The following is a 21,300-nucleotide window of genomic DNA, read 5'->3' as shown; positions in this document are numbered from 1 at the left end:
CATTTCTCCTTCTCCATCCACCCCATATCTCTTGTCCCTATCCCCTTCTCCCTCCAGGCAGCATTTCTCTCTCTCCTCCCACTAAACAAGATTTCTCCCTCTGCTCCGCTGCCTGCCCGGTACCTTGGCTGAGTGAGCACCAAATGTAGCTATGCGCACCTCTCCCCAGGCTCCGCTTCGCCGCATGATCGTCACTCCCTGCACTCTTCCTCTCGCCTGCCACGCTGCACAGGCATTCACACAGGCAGCCGCGCTCCCCCCCCCCGCCGCGTCCATCCGGTCCTCTGATGCACTTCCTGTTAGGACCAGATAGACGTGGCAGGGGAGAGCACAGCCGCCTGCATGAATGGCAGCACCGCGCGACAGGCGAGAAGAAGAATGCTGAGCAATGCAGCGAAGCGGAGCCTGGGGAGAAGCAGCGAGCGAAGAAGGATGTGAATGGGCGCCTGGGCGGGCCTGGAGGGAAAGTGGGTGGGCCTGGGCCCACCCAGGCCCACCCGTGACTACGCCCCTGGCAACCACTGGGGGGTTATGGAGGTGGATGCCTTAATCCCTCCCAAAACACACCCAGATCTTGCCCCTTGCCATATGGACGTACTGTAGTGTTTGACGTCCATATGCTGCCTTTGTAAAATTGGGATTTGGACATCCATGCAATATGGATATCTAAATGCCAGTTTTCAAATATGCAAAACAAGAATAGAACTTCTAAAAAAGCCACCCTAGAATAAAAAAAGAGCAGATGAGATTTTAGAACATTTTTGCACGATGTGATGTGTATTGAGATAGTTGCCTTTATAGTAGAGTTGTGTCTAGTTAGACTTAAATTAAGTTATGAGATACTACCTCTGGAGTCATCTTTAAATATATTGGAATTGATATTTGCAGCGATTTAAGCGGGCTGGAGAAGCTTTGGCCTGCATAAATGGTCTGTCGCCGCCCAATCATTGATATTCAGCAATACTACAGGGAATGCCAATGGATATCGCCTCTGACTAGGCCAAATAAAAGTGGGCCAGTCAGGGTTGGGCCAGGAGGCAGCGTTGGGGAGGAGCAGGGGCTTATGTGGGTGCCAACTACATTCAGCCGAGGCCCGCATAAGTTAAGCTGTCCTAAATTCACCAGCTTAGCTTTTGCGGGCCCTACCTGAATATTTATTTATTTATTTATTTATTGTTCACTTATATCCCATATTTTCCCACTCATGCAGGCACAATGTGGCTTACAAACATTAAATAAAATACAGAATAGGAAAACTTAGAAGAATATACAAGGAGTATGCAGGGGGAGAAGCATCTAACAGGGTGAACTAGCAGGATAGGAGCCAGGGAGGGTGCATCAAGCAGCGGTATAAAGTGAGGAGTAGGTCTTGGCAAAGAAGTAGGTCTTGAAGAGGGCGTGGTCCGCTTGAGTTTTAAGGTGTTGCGGGAGAGAATTCCAGTGCTTCGGACTCCAATAGCGGAAAGATGAGGCGAAGATCCTCTTGTACTTGACACCCTTACAGTTTGGGAAGTGAAGGTGGAGGAAGGAACGAGCAGCAGGGTTGGCATTCCTGGGTGGGAGGTCGATCAAGGGGTGCATATACTCTGGGGCAAAACCCGGATAATTTTATGGGTCAAGGAGCAGAGTTTAAAGGCAATGCGCTCCTGAACAGGCAGCCAGTGTAATTTGAACCGTAAGGGTTCGGCATGTGCAAAGCGTTGCTCTCTCAGGATGAGTCTCGCAGCAGTGTTCTGAACTGTTTGGAACTTTTTCAACAGAGAGGCCTGGCAGCCCGCGTAAATTCCGCTGCAATAGTCCAAGTGGGAGAGGACAAGCCAGTGGACAAGTGTGTAGAACAAATCTCTAGGAAGGAAGTATCTGATACGCTGAAGCCTCCACTTGGTGTGAAACATTTTTTTGGTGACCAAGTGCACATGATTGTCCAGTTGGAGGTGTGTGTCCAGTTGCACTCCTAAAAGCCGCAGGCTTGTGGCAATCGGAAGGACAGAGCCCAATACTGGGAGCACCGTGTCAGTTACTGGAGTGTGGATGGACAAGAGGATGAGACACTGTGTTTTGTCCTTGTTTAATTTGAAACGGAAGACCTGAGCCCAATGTTCTAAGGTGGAGAAGCAGGCATCAATGAGGTGAACAATTTCTGACACGGTGGTGCGAAAGGGAATGTAGACTGTAATATCGTCGGCATAGATGAAAGGGTTAAGGTCCAGTTTTGCGAAAGCAGCAGCTAAAGGCATCAACATAATATTGAATAAGGCTGGTGAAAGTGGGGAGCCCTGCGGAACCCCACAGGAGGCCTTCCACGGATCAGAAGTAACCGAGTTCACTGAGACCTGGTAAGTTCTTGTTGTTAAAAAGCCCGCAAACCAGTGTAAGGACCTCCTATACCAAAAGAGTCCAGCAGATGAAGCAAGATTTCATGGTCCACCATATCAAAGGCACTAGACATGTCAAATTGAAGCAGTAACACCGGGACCCGCATAAGCTTTTTTAAAAAAATAAATATGAGCCTTCCTGAGCTCCCCTTGCATCCCCCTCTCTCCCCTCTCTCTCCCCCAGCCAGTGGCCATAAGCCACTTCCTCTCCCCACTCCAACCACTCTATTTCAGGTAGCCCCCCTGGGCCAGCCTTGATCCATGGTGGTCCAGTGGTGGTTGGTGGGGGCGAAATGGCTGTCACAACCTCTCACAGTGGTTGTGCTCTTGCCACGGACAACCACCACTGGACCACCAGGGATCAAGGTTGGCCCTGGGGGTGGGGTAGGGTGGCTACCTGAAATACTGAGTGCTTAGGGCGAGGGGGGGGGGCATTTTGACTGGAGAGGGAGTGGCTTGTGACCATGGGCTTGGGAGGGGGAGAGGGGGATGCATCAGGGGGGGTCAGTGGGCTCAAAATAAAAAAAAAAGCTTATGCAAGTCTCACTGCAATATTCAGCCAGGGCCAAATAACTCTTATGTGGACCCTGGCTGAATATCAGCTGGGCACGCATAAGCTCCGCCACCTAGCCCACTGACCATCGCCAGCTGAATATTGGGGGGGGGGGGGGGGGGGCAAGGATTGTATTATTTCCATAGGACATATATGTGGTTTAGTGTTGGTAAGTGCTTGAAAAAACTGAGTTTAAAATATGGTGGGAGCCTATTCTTTAACAGCATCTGCAATAGAATACAAAGTAGCCTGGTATGGGCATGCTTACATTTACACATCCACAGTTACACCAGCCATAGACCTGGAATCAGTGCGACTACATAAATGCAGCAACGATGCACAGAACTTATAGCATCCTGGGAGCCCCATCCATGCCACACCCACATTCTGCCTATGTATACACCCCATTACACTTATGTGCTAGGTAAGTTACACACAGCATTGTTGAATAGCACTTAGGAGCCGAGATAGTACTTTCACTGGTAAGTGAACGCTTTGCTAACATTCTATGCATTTGTGTGTGCAACGAACACATGAAGGGACATAATCGAACGCGAACGCCCATCTCCATGGGCGTCTATGTCTGAGAACGGGTACGTGAGGGAGCGGGACAGAATGTATTTTTGAAAAAAATGGGCGTCCATCTTTTTTTCGCTAATACGGTTTGTGCCGGGCAAATGCATTGGATTTGTGTGGATTTGAGCTGGGCGGTTTCGTTTTCCAGTGATAATGGAAACCGAAGGTGCCCAGCTCAAAAACGAACAAATCCAAGGCATTGGGTCATGGGAGGGGCCAGGATTCGTAGTGCACTGGTCCCCCTCACATGCCAGGACACCAACCAGGCACCCTAGGGGGCACTTGTAAAAAGTAAAAAAAAAAAAATTAAATACCTCCCAAGTCCATAGCTACCACCCCTTGGGTGCTGAACCCAAAACCAACTGCCCACAACTCTACACCATTACTATAGCCCTTATGGCCTAAGGGGGGCACCTACATGTGGGTACAGTGGTTTTTGGGGGTGGTTCGGAGGGCTCCCATTTACCAGCACAAATGTAACAGGTAGGGGGGGATGGGCCTGGGTCCACCTGCCTAAAGTGCACTGCACCCACTAACAACTGCTCCAGGGACCTGCATACTGCTGTGATGGAGCTAGGTATGGCACTTGAGAGTGGCATACAGGCTGGAAAAAAAGTTTGTTATTTTATGGTGGGAGGGGGTTAGTGACCACTGGGGGAGTCAGGGGTGATCATCCCCGATTCCCTCCGGTGGTCATGTGGTCATTTAGGGTACTTATTCGTGAAAAAAGGGTCCAAAAAATGACCCAAATTTGTGGTAAAAACGCCTTTCTTTTTTCGATTATCGGCCGAGGGCGCCCATCTCTCCTTGGCTGATAACCACGCCCCAGTCCCGCCTTCACCACGCCTCTGACACGCTCCCATCAACTTTGCCCGTTTCCGCAACAGATTGCAGTTGAAGACACCCAAAATCGGCTTTTGATTATACCAATTTGGGTGCCCACGGGAGAAAGTACTACTACTACTACTACTATTTAGCATTTCTATAGCGCTACAAGGCATACGCAGCGCTGCACAAACATAGAAGAAAGGCGCCCATCTCCCGATTTGCGTCGAAATCTGGGCGCCCATCACTTTCTAAAATAAGGCGGATAACCTGCTTTTAATATTGGCCCCAATATGATTAAAAAACTTCCACAATGCTGGGATTAAACTGCGCTATTTTGGCAGTTTAATGTTATGAACACCTTCTTTGATCTCAAGGATTCATGTATGCATCAATAGAGAAAGAGCAGTTTGAGTCTTAATAGGCTATACATCATGAAAAATAATCTATCAACTGACTTTCACATTGGATAGTACCCTAACAGGCATATTTCCAAAGCCCTTAGACTTACAAAGTTACATGGAGGGGCATTTTCAATAGTATGTCTAAGTCAGACTTCGGACATTTTCCGCTAAATGTACCAAATCCGAATAGGAAATATACTTATTTTTGAAAAAAGAAAAACTTCTTTTTTTTTTAAAATACTGTTTTGAACAAGGTTTTGTGCTTTGTGTGTTTATCTTTTTAGGCCATTTTTGAAAAAAACCCCACACAAGTTAAAAATGCAGAAAATCAAGCCATTGGGATGTAGGAGGGGCCAGCTGTTTTAGCAGACTAGTCCTCCATACATCCCAGGAGAGCAATAGAGCACCCTAGGGGGCACTGCTGTGGACTTCACATAAATGCTACAAGGTACACATCTCACCATTGCTCTCTTATCTTGTCTGCTGAACCCTCCAAAACCCACCCAAAACCCACTACCCCCAACTGTACACCACTACAATAGCCCTTATGGGTGAAGGGGGCACCTATATATGGGTGTAGTGGGTTTCTGGTGAGTTTTAGAGGACTCACAGTTTCCACCACAAGTGCAACAGGTAGGGGGAGGTAAGGGCCTGGGTCCACCTGTTTACAGTGTAATGCACTCACCACTACACTAGTCCAAGGACCTGCATTCTGCTCTTTTGGACCTGGCTATAACATCTGAGGCTAAGTATGTAAGTACATAAGTATTGCCACACTGGGACAGATCAAAGGTCCATCAAGCCCAGCAGTGTTGGAGCCAATCCAGATCACAAATACCTAGCAGGATCCCAAAAAAGCTCAATACATTTTATGCTGTTTATCCCAGAAATAAGCAGTGGATTTTCCCCAAGTTAATTTAATAATGGTCTATGGACTTTTCCTTTAGGAAGCCGTCCAGACTTTTTTCTAGCCCCACTAAGCGAACCGCCTTTACCATATTCTCTGGCAAAAAATTCCAGAGTTTAATTACACGTTGAGTGAAGAAACATTGTCTCAGATTTGTATTAAATTTACTACTTTGTAGCTTCATCGCATGCCCTCTAGTCCTAGTAGAGGCTGGTGAATACTATTTTTATTCACATTTTTTTGAGGGTGGGAGGCCCTAAATGACCCCCTCCGTCAGTGACCACTGAGGGAGTAAGCGGGGGTGGGGGGTCATCCCTGAATCCTTCCAGTGGCCATCTGGTCATTTAGGGCATCTTTTATGTCTTACTCATTAGAAAAACAGGTCTAGACTAAAATGTTGAAGTTTTCGTCCTAGACGTTTGGTTTTGTTCCATTATGGCTGTAAAATGCCTTAATCCTGCTTGTGATTTGGACGCATTGCGGATAAAGTGCACGATAGATGTTTGCAAAATAGGTTTTGAAAATACCGATTTGTATGTTTTGAGAAGAAATCCGTCCAAATGGTGCTTTATGACACTTTTTGGACATTTTTCTCTTTTGAAAATGAGCCTCATAGTAACCTATGGAACTTTGGAAGTCTAAGTGCTTTGAAAATGAGCCCCTTAAATTAAGTCTTCATTGTGCCATGCAACAGAAACTCAAAACAAACTGCTGTCAGTCTACAGTCACACCTTTCATAGAGAACTTAGCAACTGAATGAATCTTGGTCAGTCTTTGTTATTGCTGACCCTATCTGAGAAGAAAAGTCCAGTCTGTGAATTTTTCAACAGTATGCATGCCCTTTGACCAGTAGATGTAGGGGGCAGGGAGAAAGTGAGAGATGGAACAGCTCGTGATTATTGCATGCTTTCGTGCTGATTTCCAAAATATTATGCTCAGAGAAAGCAAGTGCCGGTCTCTGCACATTTTCCCTTTGACAATAATCAAAGGAAAGCTACCAGCGTATTTTCGTTTTGATTACCGGTGCAAAGCCTGCAGATAGAAGACCTTGTGGAATTAACACCAAAGTGCTGACTTTTCCATTTTTATCCCTTAACATCTACATCTACTAATTGCAATGAACCTTTCTCCGCTCTGATGAAAGGATATGCGAGGATGTAAAAAGACAGCATTGTGCCTCCTGACTTTCATAATGTTTCAGCTTCATGTACAGGTGCTGGTGATCTTTTTCGCTTCTGATTGATGTGAGCACTGATAGAGTAATAAGTTGCCTAATGTGAAGTGTACATCAGAAGAGGTCTAATGGGGAAAAAGTGATGAGGAGGCAAGAAATGTTTGTGTGCTGAAAGATTACAGCAGTAGTTCATAGATGTGGCAGCATTTATTGCTGCTGTTCTTGTGAAGTAAAATGATGCTGTCCATTCACAGAATGCTTTTTGGCTATTTCATTTTTTTTTTACTCTTTATTTCAGTCATTTTATTATGTTACATTGTGTTTGTATTTGTTTTCAATTCTGTTGTTTTGTTTCATTTCTATTATGCATAACAAACAGCTCAGAAGGAATCACCAACACAAAGAACCATGAGTAGCAGCAAGAAAGTGTAACTGGCCACAGATGGAATCACCAGGTGAAGCCAATATGGTAGAAGAAACGGTTTATTCATGGACCCGACACAGCCCATGTTTAGGCTAATGCCTGCGTCAGGGTTCAATGTGTATGTAACAGGAAATGTGATCCTCTCAAAATCTTCACAGCATTAAAAACAGCAAAAACTAAGACAATCTCAGCTTGAAGAGCAAGCTGGAGAATCAGCTAAATGACAGTCATTTTGCTGCTATTTAAGAAGTGGGCACCCTTGTGTTTGATACACCAGAGACTAGGTTATTACTTTCAGATGCTGTAGAGCACTGAGAAGTTTAACATTTGCACTATACAGGGACTCCTGAAGCAGGCCTCTGTGGCTGAAACACGATTCGTGTTGAGTCCATTGCATACTTTGAATAAAACTTCTGATGTGAACTCTTTGAGTCCGTTGGATGTTTTGTTTTACATCATCCCTGGTGTTACCTTAACTGTGTTTGCCTGCCTGCCTGTAACAGAAACACTTCGCGATGGGCAGCCAGAATATATTTTTTGTGTCTGTTCTCATGCCATATATCTGGGAATGTTTGGTTTGTTCAGCATTTGCTCGTTACAGGAGCTATGTCATTGAAAGTGTGCATCCTTATTAAAGAGTGCACACTGTTTGCAAAGAGGGCATACCTTTTTTTCAATAGTGCATGCACGCACACGCATGCATGATGATTCACTCAAGTGTAATGGTTCTCACATGCATGCACTACCTGGAAAAGAGTGCAACCTCTTTGCAAATAATGTGTATTCTTTAGGAAAGCAAGTCAAAAGCAGCAGTGAGACCTATTGATGGAGTCACTTCTGTGGGACTCCATATCATATTTTGTCTGCTCATTTTTGTTTGTTAATGACATACAATGACTTGGGACTTGATATTTCCAGTGTCTTTGAAAATGACAGAAGAATTAAAAAGAAAAAGCAGGTGTCACCATAGGTGAACAAGATGAGGGGGAAAAAAGTCCAAGCCAACAACAGAAGACACCACCAGTATGGTAGAAAATCTGATTTATTGAAGAATAATTTCATTCAATAAGACCAATGTGACCACATAAGTAACAGTCCTATTGGATCTCTAGTAGCACTATAGAAATGATTAGTAGTAGTATTAGTAGTAATCTATTCCATTCCATATAAACATAAGGTGAATAAAAGCAGTGACTCATATTAGTAGGGCCGGTTTTAGACATGGTTGGGACCAAGGCAGAAATTAAGGAGGGGACCCCTGATCCCCTCTCCTCCCCCTCTTTCTGATCTCCTTACCTTCATTGTTACTATGCGGTTTGGGCATCTCTTACCCTTCTCCCCACCACAATCCATCTGCCTCCCTTCCCTTCACCTTGCAGTCTTCTTCAAAATATATTTCTCTTTTCAGAGGGGACCCGGCATGGCAGCCATCTTCACAAGCTGCCTGAGGCTGCCACCCACAATCTGCCCATGCGGAAAAAGGAAATTGCATGGGGGGGGGAGGGGGGGCTCACGGCAGAGAGGAAAAACTTTGGGCAGCTGGAGGCAGCTTGTGAGGGTGGCTGCTGCATCAGGGCCCCTCTGAGAAGAGAAATACATTTTTAAAGAAGATCAGGAAGGGAGGAGGAGAAGGACTGTGATGGGAAGAAGAGGAAGAGATACCTGGACCAGGGGCCCCCTGGACCTGTGGGGCCCAGGGAAGCTGCCCTGTTTGCCCCCTCATAACATTGGCCCTGCTTATTAGCATCATGATTTGAGGATCCAAGGTCAAATACTAGTCAAGATGAAATCCAAGGATAGTGATAGTATCTTTGAGAGAAATAGCATTACCCAAATATGAGGTGAGCAGGAAGAAAGAGGATTCCTCTTGGAACACCAGATTACTTCAGACTTCTGAGGATTCAATTTTGGTTTATTTTGCAAAAGCCAATAGGCCACTGCATCGTCAGGCATTTAGATGGCCAAGGTCTGAACAGCACCTGGTTCTAAACTGGTGGCAAGTCGAAAACCATCAGCACAAAAAAAAAAAAAAGCCGATTAATGTACATCAGATTTTAATTTCAGAGGGAATGCCTTGGAACTTAGTTCCACCATTTCTTTTTGTACTCCAGAGCAGCAGGGGTCTTTTGCTCACGTCCTTCCCTTCTAGACAGCCTGCTGGGAAGAGGTGGGAAGGGCAGGAGCTCTCTAATCCAACCCCTCTTCGCCTGTTGCTCCTGCCCCTTGTCTGACCACTTCTCCCACCTCAACTCAGTTCTACTTCCTTTTTCTCTAGAAAATTAAGCCCTGATGTACATTAGCAAACCATTTTAATGCATTTTAGTACATTGGAATTTTAGAAAGAGAAGGAAATGGCCTTAAGCTTGGATCTGAAAAGACGAGTAATTATATCTGAATTTAAAATCCACATCTTATAGTTAGAGAATCATAATGTCATAACATAACTACTTTCACTATAGTTATTATTCAATAATCCACTCCAATTTACCAATTTGATTATACTGTGCCATCTGCTCGAAAGCTATGATGAGCCACATGGCCAGCCTAAGGCTTGGCAGCGCCTTCAAGCTTCTTTAGACTAACTTTGACTTCAGCAGTCTGCACTGTGAGCTAGACTTACTAATATCCATTATGTGATGTAATGCACATTATTTAAACACAAGCCCCATTGTTGTCAGTGCTGCCTATTCACCAATAAAGCACACCAACCCACGAATTCTATAAAAGTCGCTAAAAATTTCACGCACAATTTAATTGAATAATGAGGTAATTAGCGTCAATTGGTTTAACAGGCAATTATTGTCATTAATTAGATTTAATTAAAATATGCGTATGTAAATTTAGGAACAGGATTCGCACCTAAATTTTACACACAAGTTCAAAAAAGGGGCATGAAAATGGGAGGTCATGGGCAGAACGGGGGCGTTCCTAAAATTTACACGGCTAGTTATAGAATAATGGGGATACATGCCTAATTTATCCACAAAGATTTGCGCCATGTTTTAGTTGGTGCAAATGGCTGCACCTAAAGTTAGTTGTAATTCCCGGGTGTACGCGTTATTCTATAAACCATGCCTAACTTTAAGCGCAGTTTATAGAATAGCACTTTTTTGGCACCGATTGTTTTAGCAATATATATAGGATATATAGGATTCACCCCTAAAAACAAATTAATACACCATATTAAAATAAAGTCCTAAATTTTTACATTTTTTCACTGTTACCTGGATCTTCAATATTGAGATTCTTCATTAACCACTGTACAATGTCAGTACCTATAAGAAGAGAAAAGCAGTGCTAATTTAAGAAAGGATTATGTAAATGATCATTATTTTAAACATTATTTTTTGTACATTTAATACCTGCACAAGTTTCCAGACAGATAATGAAAATTGAGGTTTAACATATTCACATTATCACCCGGATTCTTTATAGCGCGCCTAGCATTCCGTGCCGAAATCCAAGTGGATTATATAACAGCGTGTTTAACTTAATTGGCTTAACAAGTCAATCAGTGTTGTTAACAGAACTTAACAAGCAATAATGAGCACTAATTGACAATAATTAGAATTTACATGCGTATTCTGTAATGTAGCAGGTTATGGGCAGGGAAATGGGTGTTTTGTGGACGTTCCACAATTTACGTGTGTAGTTATAGAATATGGCCCAGTGTGCCTAAATCTATGTGCTGGGATTTATGCCATGCTTTTGTTGATGTTAATGGATGCATATATACTTTTAGATGCTAGGATGCCAACTAAGCATATTCTATACACTGCGCCTATATCTAGGCACCGCTTTATAGAATACATGTAGGCAGAAATGTTTTTCGCGTGGATTTTTTAGGTGCTATATATAGAATTCCCCCCTATGGGGCTACCTTATAAAGGATTTTTCACACATAAACCCTGTTTTACATGTGTAAATAAAATCGCCCCTCTTGTAAAAAGTACATTGGTGACAAGAAGGTTCAAATTTTCATGTGTCCATGTGTGTTCAGAAACATAGGGGCCCTTTTTACAAAGGCATGCTGAACAATGTCCTGCGGTAGTGTAGACGTGTGTTTTGGGCGCACGCAGAATCATTTTTCAGTGCACTTGTAAAAAAGGCCTTTTTAACATTTTTGCCAAAAATGGACATGCGGCAAAATGAAAATTGCCACATGTTCATTTTGGGACTGAGACCTTACCGCCAGCCATTGACCTTGTAGTAAAGTCTCACGTGGTAACCGGGCAGTAATGACCTATGCGCGTCAAATGCCACTTGGTGCACGCCCAATACGTACCCCAAAAATGAAAATTACTGCAAGAGCCATGCGGTAGCCAGGCGATAACTCCATTTTGGTGTGCGTTGCACAGGCATAGACACTTACGCAGCTTAGTAAAAGGGCCCCCATTGTGTGAGCAGAGTCACACACTCCATTCATGTACATTTACACCAATTCCCAAGATGCTATTTCCAAAAAGACACATGTAAGCAGCTAACACAGGGTTTATTACACAGTAGTGCAGGCCATAGCAGCCAAATATTCAAAATGATTGGGGGATGCTAAACCCAATAGAAATTTCCCCTCCCTGGACACAGTAAAGGAGTTTGCTCAATACTAGGTGTGTTCAAGCACCCACAGCACCCACAGAGCTATCACCGATGGTGCAGGCCCATGCTAATGTCTCCTGCATTAAAAAAAGCAACAAGCACAGGAAAAGGATCCACGTTAGCTGCCAAACATGGGAGTGGGCAAGAGCTGGGCATGATATGGGTGGTTAGGAGGATTGGCTGGCTGTAACAGTTAGTACCTCATGCTAACTGTCACGACTGTTGATAGTGTGGCTGCATTTACCACCACATCAAAATGAGGCAGTAGGTGCGGCTGCACTACTGGCAGTCCAATGGCACAGCTGCAGTCATAATAGGTGCCACGGTGGCACTCCTCCCTACACTTCTGATAACCTCCCCCCCCAACACACCCAGCACCTTCAGAAACTTCTCCCTTCCCCCAACATCCCCAGTCCTTCCAATCTTCCTTCCTAAACCCTGCCCCCTGGACAAAAGCACCTCTCCTCCCCACAACTTGACCTTCTCCCCATCCCACAGACAGATATCTCCAGGACTTAACTGGGGGTCACCACTGTGGTTCCAGTGGTTCTTGACAGGAGTGATGCCCCTCCACTCATACCCAGGACTGCACTGAGATTCAAAATGCTGCAAATGACCCCTAGTGGTAGTCTCATGGTACTATCATTAGGGGGCATCCTTCTATAGGCTTAATTTTTGCTGTTAATGAGGGGGAAGGGCCAAACTTACCGCATTGTAGTAAAATAGCCCAATGTCTTCATAAAATATCCTCAAAATAGGTGTCTATTTTGTTTCCCAATCTAATTGACCTGTTATAAAATTACCCTCCCTATATAAAAGTTGAAAAGATGTAGTCCTCTTTGGAGTACACAATGAATTTTGTTGTGCCTCACCTTTTAGCATCTGGACAGATGGGAAACAGTTGCAAGCATGCACAATGAACTAATAGATGGACATTTTTCACTTTCAGAAAGAATCTACAATAAATGTCAGTATCAATGCAGATTTATTTAGAAACACACATACACATACGTTTTAGTGCTGTCCTGCTGCGACCATTTGTAGAAGTGTTAAAGCTATCTATTTTCCATTCACACTCTCTCTTCCATTTCTCTGCTGCAGATGCCATCATGGGTGCCAGCTGATACTGTTGAAGTACTTTTCAGTGTAAATTGAATTGAGGCTACCAATTCATCTTACTTAGGTCACTGCATGGCACCTCCCAACTTTCTTTTCTTAGGAGCAATATCTTCTTATTTGGCTACAATAATGTAGAATTTTACATTCTCCAATGATTTTTCTTACTTTCAATGGAAAACTGAATTGTTCCACTCTAAGGCCCCCTTTTACCAAGCTGCGGCAAAAGGATGCACGCCGTTTTTGATGCATGCCGAGGCCCCCTTTTACCACAGTGGGTAAAAGGTAGGTCTTTCTTTTTTTAAAGAAATGGCTGTGCGGCAAGTGAAGCGGCCATTTCGGGGGAGGGGGGGAGCCCTTACCGCCACCCATTGAGGTGGCAGTATGGGCTCCCGCGCTAACCCGGTGGTAACTGAGCAGCATGCAGCACTGCCTGATTACCGCCAGGTACACACATATATTTATTTTTGAAGCGCTGGATAAGATGGCGAGCTGGGGCTGGGAACTACTGCTAGGCTGCTGCGGTAGCCCAGTGGTACTTCATTTTTAGCGAGTGGTAAACCTGCGTTGGGCTTACCACCACTTTGTAAAAGGGCCCCTCAATTCTATGGTTCAAGGCCTCGGGTATTGATCTACCTTCATCTATTAGGTTACCCGATGACAAAATATTACCAGTGGAGGCTGAATCCAGAGTCTTAGGTGTAGTTTGTAGATTCATTTTTAACCTATGAACTTCAAATTAATCAATTATGGAGAAATACTATTTAAACGTTGAAACAACTACAACTAATTTGATCATTTTTCGATCAAGATGTTATTAGTTTGTTAGTTCGAATGCTTATACTATCACACCTAGATTACTACAATGTTCTCTATCTAGGTTCGTCTTCTAAACTCCTGAAAAAATTACAGCTAATTCAAAATACTTCAGCTCAGCTAATTTTTAGGCTCAACAAGTTTAGCAATATCTCTTCTTTTATTGCTAAGCTGCGCTGGCTTCCTGTTGGTGAGCGTATTTTATTTAAGACAGCTTGTTTGACTTTTCAGATTGTACATAGAATTGTGACTGCTATGCTGATTGAACGTGCTTCTATTTCTTTATCATTGCTCTCTTTTCAATTACGGAATCAGATGATGCTTCGACCCCCTTCTTTTAGAGGGGTCCGTTATACTAGACAGTTTACTTCTCTATTCTCTTTGGCTGTGTCATCATTTTGGAATTCTTTGCCTTGTGTTATAAAGGTTGTTGCAATTTACTTATGTTTTTGCAGAAAGCAAAACCATGTTTGAGAATGTTTACATTGTATTCCTGTGGCATTTTGACTCTTCATTATTTTTTAAATATTTGCTTTGAGTGTTTTATATTGGATGAAGTAATTTCATGATGTAATTCTACCAAATTTGTAAGCTGCACTGAACCTTAATTAGAGGATATAGGGCCAGATTCTAGAAAGGTTTGTTTGCGTTAAAAACCTTTTCCTTCCTGACGCAGCACAGAGATTAGCGAAACAAGGCGCTCTTGTTGGAGGGAGATGTGAAGATTTTGATCGAAAGATTCCTTCAGTGTGCTACCTTAAATGGTTGGAGTTTGATCTAAGATTGCCAGAATGACTGCCCGACACTTCCAGAGTGGCAGTTCTACTTAAGCTTTCATGAAAGCTAAAGCTACAGCTAAGTTTTTCTTTTTTTGAAGGGCTGGCCATGCTCATTTGGGTGGTTTGTTTTTGATTTTGGCTTCTATTATATAGATAGCTGATCTGGGGGGGGGGGGGGGGTCCTGCTTGTTCTTTATTTAATGCATTTAGTTTTTTTGCCATTTTTCTAGTATTATTTTTGTATGATCATTCACTTGTTCCCCATTTTGTGATTGAAAAAAGGTTTTTTAACTCATCTGATTTTCTCCTTTATGTTTGTGCAACTGATTCTTTTTTCTTGTCTTTGGGACCAATGATATTACCTTACTTCCATTAATGATAGTGGATTATGTTAATACTTTGAGTATTCATCTCTATCGGGAGTTTTGAGGTCTTATTTGTTTGAATTTGTATGATATGTTTCCCTGTTGAAACTTTGAGGATACAGGTGGATGAGATACAAAATATATTTTCAAACTCTTTTGGATAGCTTGTCAATTTTGACCAAGTTTGAATTCCCTGTTTAGATATAGAGATTTACTAGTCTACAAGAGCCAAAACCTTTCTCCAGATATACATTTCTAATAAGGATGGAACTCTTCTCATATGAGGAAAGGCTTAAAAGATTAGGACTCTTCATCTTTGAAAAGTGATAACTGAGGGAGATATGATAGATGTCTACAAAATACTTAGTGGTGTAAAATGGGTAAATGTAAATTGATTTTTTATTCTTTCAAAAAGTACAAAAGCTAGGGGACACTCAAGAAAGTTACATGGTACTGCTTTTAAAATGAACAGGAGGAAATATTTTTTCACTCAATGACTAGTTAAGCTCTGGAACTCATTGCCAGAGGATGTAGCATCAGCAATTGGTGTATCTGAGTTGAAAAATGTTTTAGACAAGTTCCTGGAGGAAAAGTCCATAACCTATGATTGAGATAGACATGGGGGAAGCCACTGCTTGTCCCTAGGATTGGTAGTATAGAATGTTGCTACTATTTGGCTTTCTACCAAAAAAAGGGAAAAAAAATCCAAATGTTTTTTTCTTTTCGTTCGTACTGCTCTCTTTTGTAGACGCTCTAATCCTTCCCATGTGTCTTGAACCAGATTCCCAGCATTATCAGAAAAAAGTGGGGGAATCTCTAAGAGTTTAGATAAATGACCTTCTGAGAAACTCAAGACAAAATCTGAATCTAATCCATATTGGCCATTATCAAACAAAATATGCGAAGTGAATAAAAAGAGTGAACAAGAACATTTTATTTTTAAAAAAGTGAAGAATGAATGAAGATGTTGTAGGATGTGTGTACAAATAGACACATAAACAACAATGACAACACAAAAAAAATCCCTTCAATCAAAATATCCACCAAAAAAAAAAGGGAAAAATCCAACCCTCTTTTTGCAATTAAAAACTATTTGGCTTTCTGCCAGGTACTTGTAACCTGGATTTACCACTGTTGGAAAAAGGATACTATGCTAGTTGGACCATTGGTCTGGCTCAGCATGGCTAAACTTATGTTCATTTGTTAAAAGAAACATAGATCAGTCAATATTTAGCTACGCAGGTGCTGGCACTGAATATTGCCGGCACCAGCATAGCTCCTGGCTCCTCCACCTACTCCACTTCCAAATGCCCTTTACCTCCCCTTACTCCCCCAGTGGTCACCAACCCCCTCCCACCCAAAAAAATTAAAAAAAATTATTTTTTTGCCAGCCTCTATGCCAGCCTCAAATGTCATACCCAGCTCCCTGACAGCAGTATGCAGGTCCCTGGAGCAGTATTTAGTGGGTGCAGTGCACTTCAGGCAGGTGGACTCGGGCCCATCCCCCCCACCTGTTACACTTGTGGTGGTAAATGTTAAGCCCTCCAAAACCCCCCAAAACCCACTGTACCCACATGTAGGTGCCCCCCTTCACCCATAAGGGCTATGTTAATGGTGTACAATTGTGGGGAGTGGGTTTTGGGGGATTTCGGGGCTCAGCACCCAAGGTAAGGGAGGTATGCACCTGGGAGCAATTTTTGAAGTCCACTGCCCCCCTAGGGTGCCCCCTGGTTGGTGTCCTGGCATGTGAGGGGGACCAGTGCACTACAAATGCTGGCCTTTCCCATGACCAAATGCCTTGGATTTAGCCGGGTTTGAGATCGCCGGCCTCGGTTTCCATTATCGGCGAAAACCGATGCCGGCCATCTCAAACCCGGCCATCTCTGACATTTGGCCAGCCCCAACCGTATTATCAAAACGAAAGATGGCCGGCCATCTTTTTCGATAATACAGTTCGGGACTGCTGTTTGCGGCGCCGGCCAAATAGATGGCCGGCACCGTTCGATTATGCCCCTCCATGTTCCCTACTCTGGAATAATACTTTAGTGGAGGCTAAGGGAGATGGGCTTCAACAACAGTGGAGGGTGTGGATTTCATGGAGCAGTTGTTCTTTCTTCACGTTTCCCAGTAGGTGCACTTGCAAGTAGTCTTCCTATAGTCTGTACCCATGGCTCACATCCCCCTAGGGATACATGTACCATGGCTTGACAAACACTGCATTAGATAATAAAACCATGTAACTACACAGTAGATGTGATAGGGACAGAGGACAAACGCTTTATAGAATTCTTCTGCTTTGCTCTTAACTTGAAGGATCACATCATTTCAACGTGGGGCAGCTAGATTCTTTTTCTTCTGAGCTTGCTGAGCCATTACTTCACCTGCCATATCCAATCAATTAATCCTTGTAAAAGTGACAGACCTATCCTTTTCAATTACTGCCATCATTAATACAGCATGCCAGTAATTTGAATTCATTCCTAAGGAAAACTCTTTTTCCCCTCCAACTTAATATTATTACTGAATTTGACTTGTATCGTTCATGTAATTACAAACAATGTAGATTCTTCTTTTCCTTCCATCACACAGGCTACAGCAGTAAAGTTCTGTCCACACTGAACAAAACTACCAAGTCTGCATCCAGCTGTGAAATATATTGTCGGGAGGGTAATTTTCAAAGAGTTTTCCACAGATAAAAGGGGTTTACTTTTACCCCTTAGAAAGATTCTAATTGAAAACTACACCCTCTAGTCATTCACTCACCCATCCATTCAATACTTTCCCCATTCTCACACTTACTCATCCATTCGCTGCTTTTTCTCCAATTCTCAACACTGCCCACTCAATGGACTCCCTCCAACCGACTAGAGGTATCACCCTCCCTCTATAGGGGTTCTTCCCTCTCCCTTCTCATCCTCATATTCTTCATTGCATCAATATGCTGTTTTCCCCTCTGTCAGCAGTAGGAGATGCGTTTAAAGATGTCATCTCTTACTGCCATGGGACCAGTCTCATGATAAGGGCTGAAAAAACTCACAGTTCTTATCATGAGACTTGTCCAATTGTAAAGAACCTCAGTGGAGTTGATGAGAAAGGCAGAGTATTTAAACCTGATTCGACACGGTCTATGTTTCGGCAACAGGGCCTGTGTCAGGAGTACAAATAATAAAAATACAAAAAAATATATATAATAAAACAAAGTTTAAAAAAACATGAGCAAATAACATTAAAAATCCATATATTTATAAAATAGCTAAAAGACAAACACACAAATTTACCATATCAGAAACCACAATGAAGAATTAATATCAAAATAGTATAAATATGTGTACTCTTTTCATATTTACTTTTCATGATTAGATTCCCTAGTATAGCTTGACATTTACATTTAAACATTAGCCTTACCAGTGTTTTAACATCTGCACTATGAGTTACACTTTTGCATATACACTTGGGCTCATTTTTGAAAGAGAAAAACACCCAAAAAGTGTTTTGGGTGGATTTCTTCTCAAGATGTCTTATGTAGAGGAGTGTGGTAGCTGTGTTAGTCCACTCTTAAGGTTATCAATAGAAATCAAACAAAATAAAACATGGAAAAGAAAATAAGATGATACCTTTTTTATTGGACATAACTTAATACATTTCTTGATTAGCTTTCGAAGGTTGCCCTTCTTCGTCAGATCGGAAATAAGCAAATGTGCTAGCTGAGAGTGTATATAAGTGAAAACATTCAAGCATTACTATGACAGTCTGACAGGGTGGGAGGATGGGGGTGGGTCGGAGCTATGCATGAGGACATCAAAGCATATCATTGATATTCTAACAGGATCCTGTTAGAATATCAATGATATGCTTTGATGTCCCCATGCATACCTCCGACCCACCCCCATCCTCCCACCCTGTCAGACTGTCATAGTAATGCTTGAATGTTTTCACTTATATACACTCTCAGCTAGCACATTTGCTTATTTCCGATCTGACGAAGAAGGGCAACCTTCGAAAGCTAATCAAGAAATCTATTAAGTTATGTCCAATAAAAAAGGTATCATCTTATTTTCTTTTCCATGTTTTATTTTGTTTGATTTCTATTGATATTCTCAAGATGTCAAAATCGGTATTTTTGAAACCTGTTCTACAGATGTCTATCTATGCATTTCATCTGCAGCTCGTTCAAATCACAAGGGGGTGCGTTGGGGGCATTTTGAAGGAGGGATTAGGGTGTGCCTAACCCTTGGATGTTTTACAGCCATAGTGGAACAAACCAAAATATCTAGGGCAAAAACCTCAACGTTTTGGTCTAGACCTGTTTTGCTGATGAGTAAGACACAAAAAAGTGCCCTACATGACCAGATGAACACTGGAGGGATTCAGGGATGACCCCCTTACTCCCCCTGTAGTCAGTGACCCCCTTCCACCCCCCCTCAAAAAATGTGAATAAAAATAATACTCACTAGCCTGTATGACAGCCTCAGATGTTATAGCCAGGTCTATTAGAGCAGTATATCTAATAAACAAATATGCAATAATAAAGATGATATAATCTATTGGCCAAGCAAGTACCTTCTAATGGATGTATGATGATTCTTAACTAGTCTTAATGGAATATGCATGAAGTCTGAAACCTGAAAAAAGAAGAGCGTTTTAAAAATAGCAATGTGTGACTGTATATCTAAAAAAAATGATGTAACTGCATATGTAGAAAAAAGAATCATCATACATCCATTACAAGGAACTGTGCTTGGCCTATAGATTATATCATCTTTTTATTGCATATTTGTTTTAGATATACTGCATCTAAATTAATACATTCTTTATTATATTTATATTTCTAATTCATTTTATTATCGGTATTGTGTCTAAAATCTTTTTTCATTATTTTATTTTATTCATCCCTTACTTATTCTTGTATAAAGATATTTTTGTATACAGATAGTATATATTCATACACTCTTGGACTAAAAGTCATATTTTATGTTTATTTACATTGTCATTATTTTAATGATATATTTGTATTTGTTTATTCATTAAATATATATATATATATATAATGTGTGTGTGTGTGTTTTTAGACTCCTGAGGAAGGCCTTTTAGGCTGAAACACGACTCATGGTTGAGAATCCCTGTTTAGACCCTTGAATATCTGAGGTACTAGTAAGTGTTTTTCTAAATGTACAGTAGCTATATCACAGTGCAATGCCCCACAAGGAAACATTTGCTCCCCTGTTTACAAAGCAGCACTAGCGGCTGTTGGTGAGCTAATGACAACATAGCCCATTCACTTTGAATGGGCTGTGTTGGCATTGCTGTGCAGCCTTGTAAACAAGGGGGTTAAATCTAGCTGTATTTTGGTTGGCTAATTTCAAATTCTACTGTAGATCCCTTCCTATGTCTTCATTACCAAGGAGGGGGGTAGCAAGGAAAGGGGCAGAGACTCCTTGACAGATGAGGTCTGACCTATTCATCTCAGTAGGTGCTACAATGTCCCTTACTGCAAATGAAACTAGACTCGACACAGGCCGTGTCTCGGCCAATAGGTCTGTGCCAGTAATCATCAGTAATTGACGATCTGATGATCTAGTGATAGCTTATTTCAATCACAATTTTCCATCAGTATGTGATTTCATTACATCATAGACATTCTATGTGATATTTTGTTCAGACTCCTGATGCAGGCCTATTGGATAAAACATGGCTCATGTTGAGACTAGTTTTATTTGCAATAAAGGACCTTTTAGCGCTGATTTGTATCTTGTGTCACCTCTGCTGTTCTGTTACTCTGGTTTGAGAATTGTGGAGGACTGTTCTGTTTCTGCTTTTGTTCTTTTTCCTATTCATCTCAGTACCAGTTCTATTACTGTAAAAGAAGGGAAGAGAAATTTCAGGGCCTTTAGAGATCTGGAACTTCTTCAATGCCAAAAATGAACCCTTCTAAAATTAAATTTTTTTCCAATGTAATGATCAATGTAATGATTTGTCTCAGGATTGCCTGTTGAGTGGATTCAAAGGACTCCTTTGCTTTCTGTACACACTTTTGCTGTGCTCTAATGCATTACAGGACGATCTCCTCTTTATCCTTCTAGTCAGTAATGATAGAAATATTTCTTCTGTACACTGGGTCATATTAGTTAAACAACTCAAGATGCAAATGAAAGGCAACACTGTGCCAAGGGCTGTGCACTGTAAATGGAGGGGCACAAATATTGCCCCCAGCCCCACTATCTTCTCTCATCGGCAGTGGCGAAGCAGGTAGGGTGGTGGGCACCAATGGCCAAATCTCACAAGGCATAACTATAGCTTGGTAGAGTCTTGCTGAAAGGTTCCCAGTCTCCTTACAGGTAACACCCTAGAGGCACAAAAGCTTCTTGATCCTCAAAAATAGAACTCTTTTTC

At 42.2% G+C, this 21,300-nt stretch overlaps 1 protein-coding gene across 3 annotated transcripts in view; it reads right to left on the bottom strand.

Moving 5' to 3' along the window:
• RGS6 (regulator of G protein signaling 6) overlaps positions 1-21,300 on the bottom strand; it is a 495,104-nt gene that overhangs the window by 123,852 nt on the left and 349,952 nt on the right. For all 3 annotated transcript variants that reach the window (XM_030214495.1, XM_030214493.1, XM_030214494.1), the window contains one exon: positions 10,463-10,513. In XM_030214495.1, the coding sequence (XP_030070355.1) occupies positions 10,463-10,513 (51 nt within the window). The remainder of the gene's footprint in view (positions 1-10,462; positions 10,514-21,300) is intronic.

Source organism: Microcaecilia unicolor, chromosome 9, assembly GCF_901765095.1.
Source record: "Microcaecilia unicolor chromosome 9, aMicUni1.1, whole genome shotgun sequence".
Lineage (NCBI taxonomy): Eukaryota > Metazoa > Chordata > Amphibia > Gymnophiona > Siphonopidae > Microcaecilia > Microcaecilia unicolor.
The sequence above is the reverse complement of the archived record's forward strand: the minus strand, read 5'-3'. Positions and strand labels throughout refer to the sequence as shown.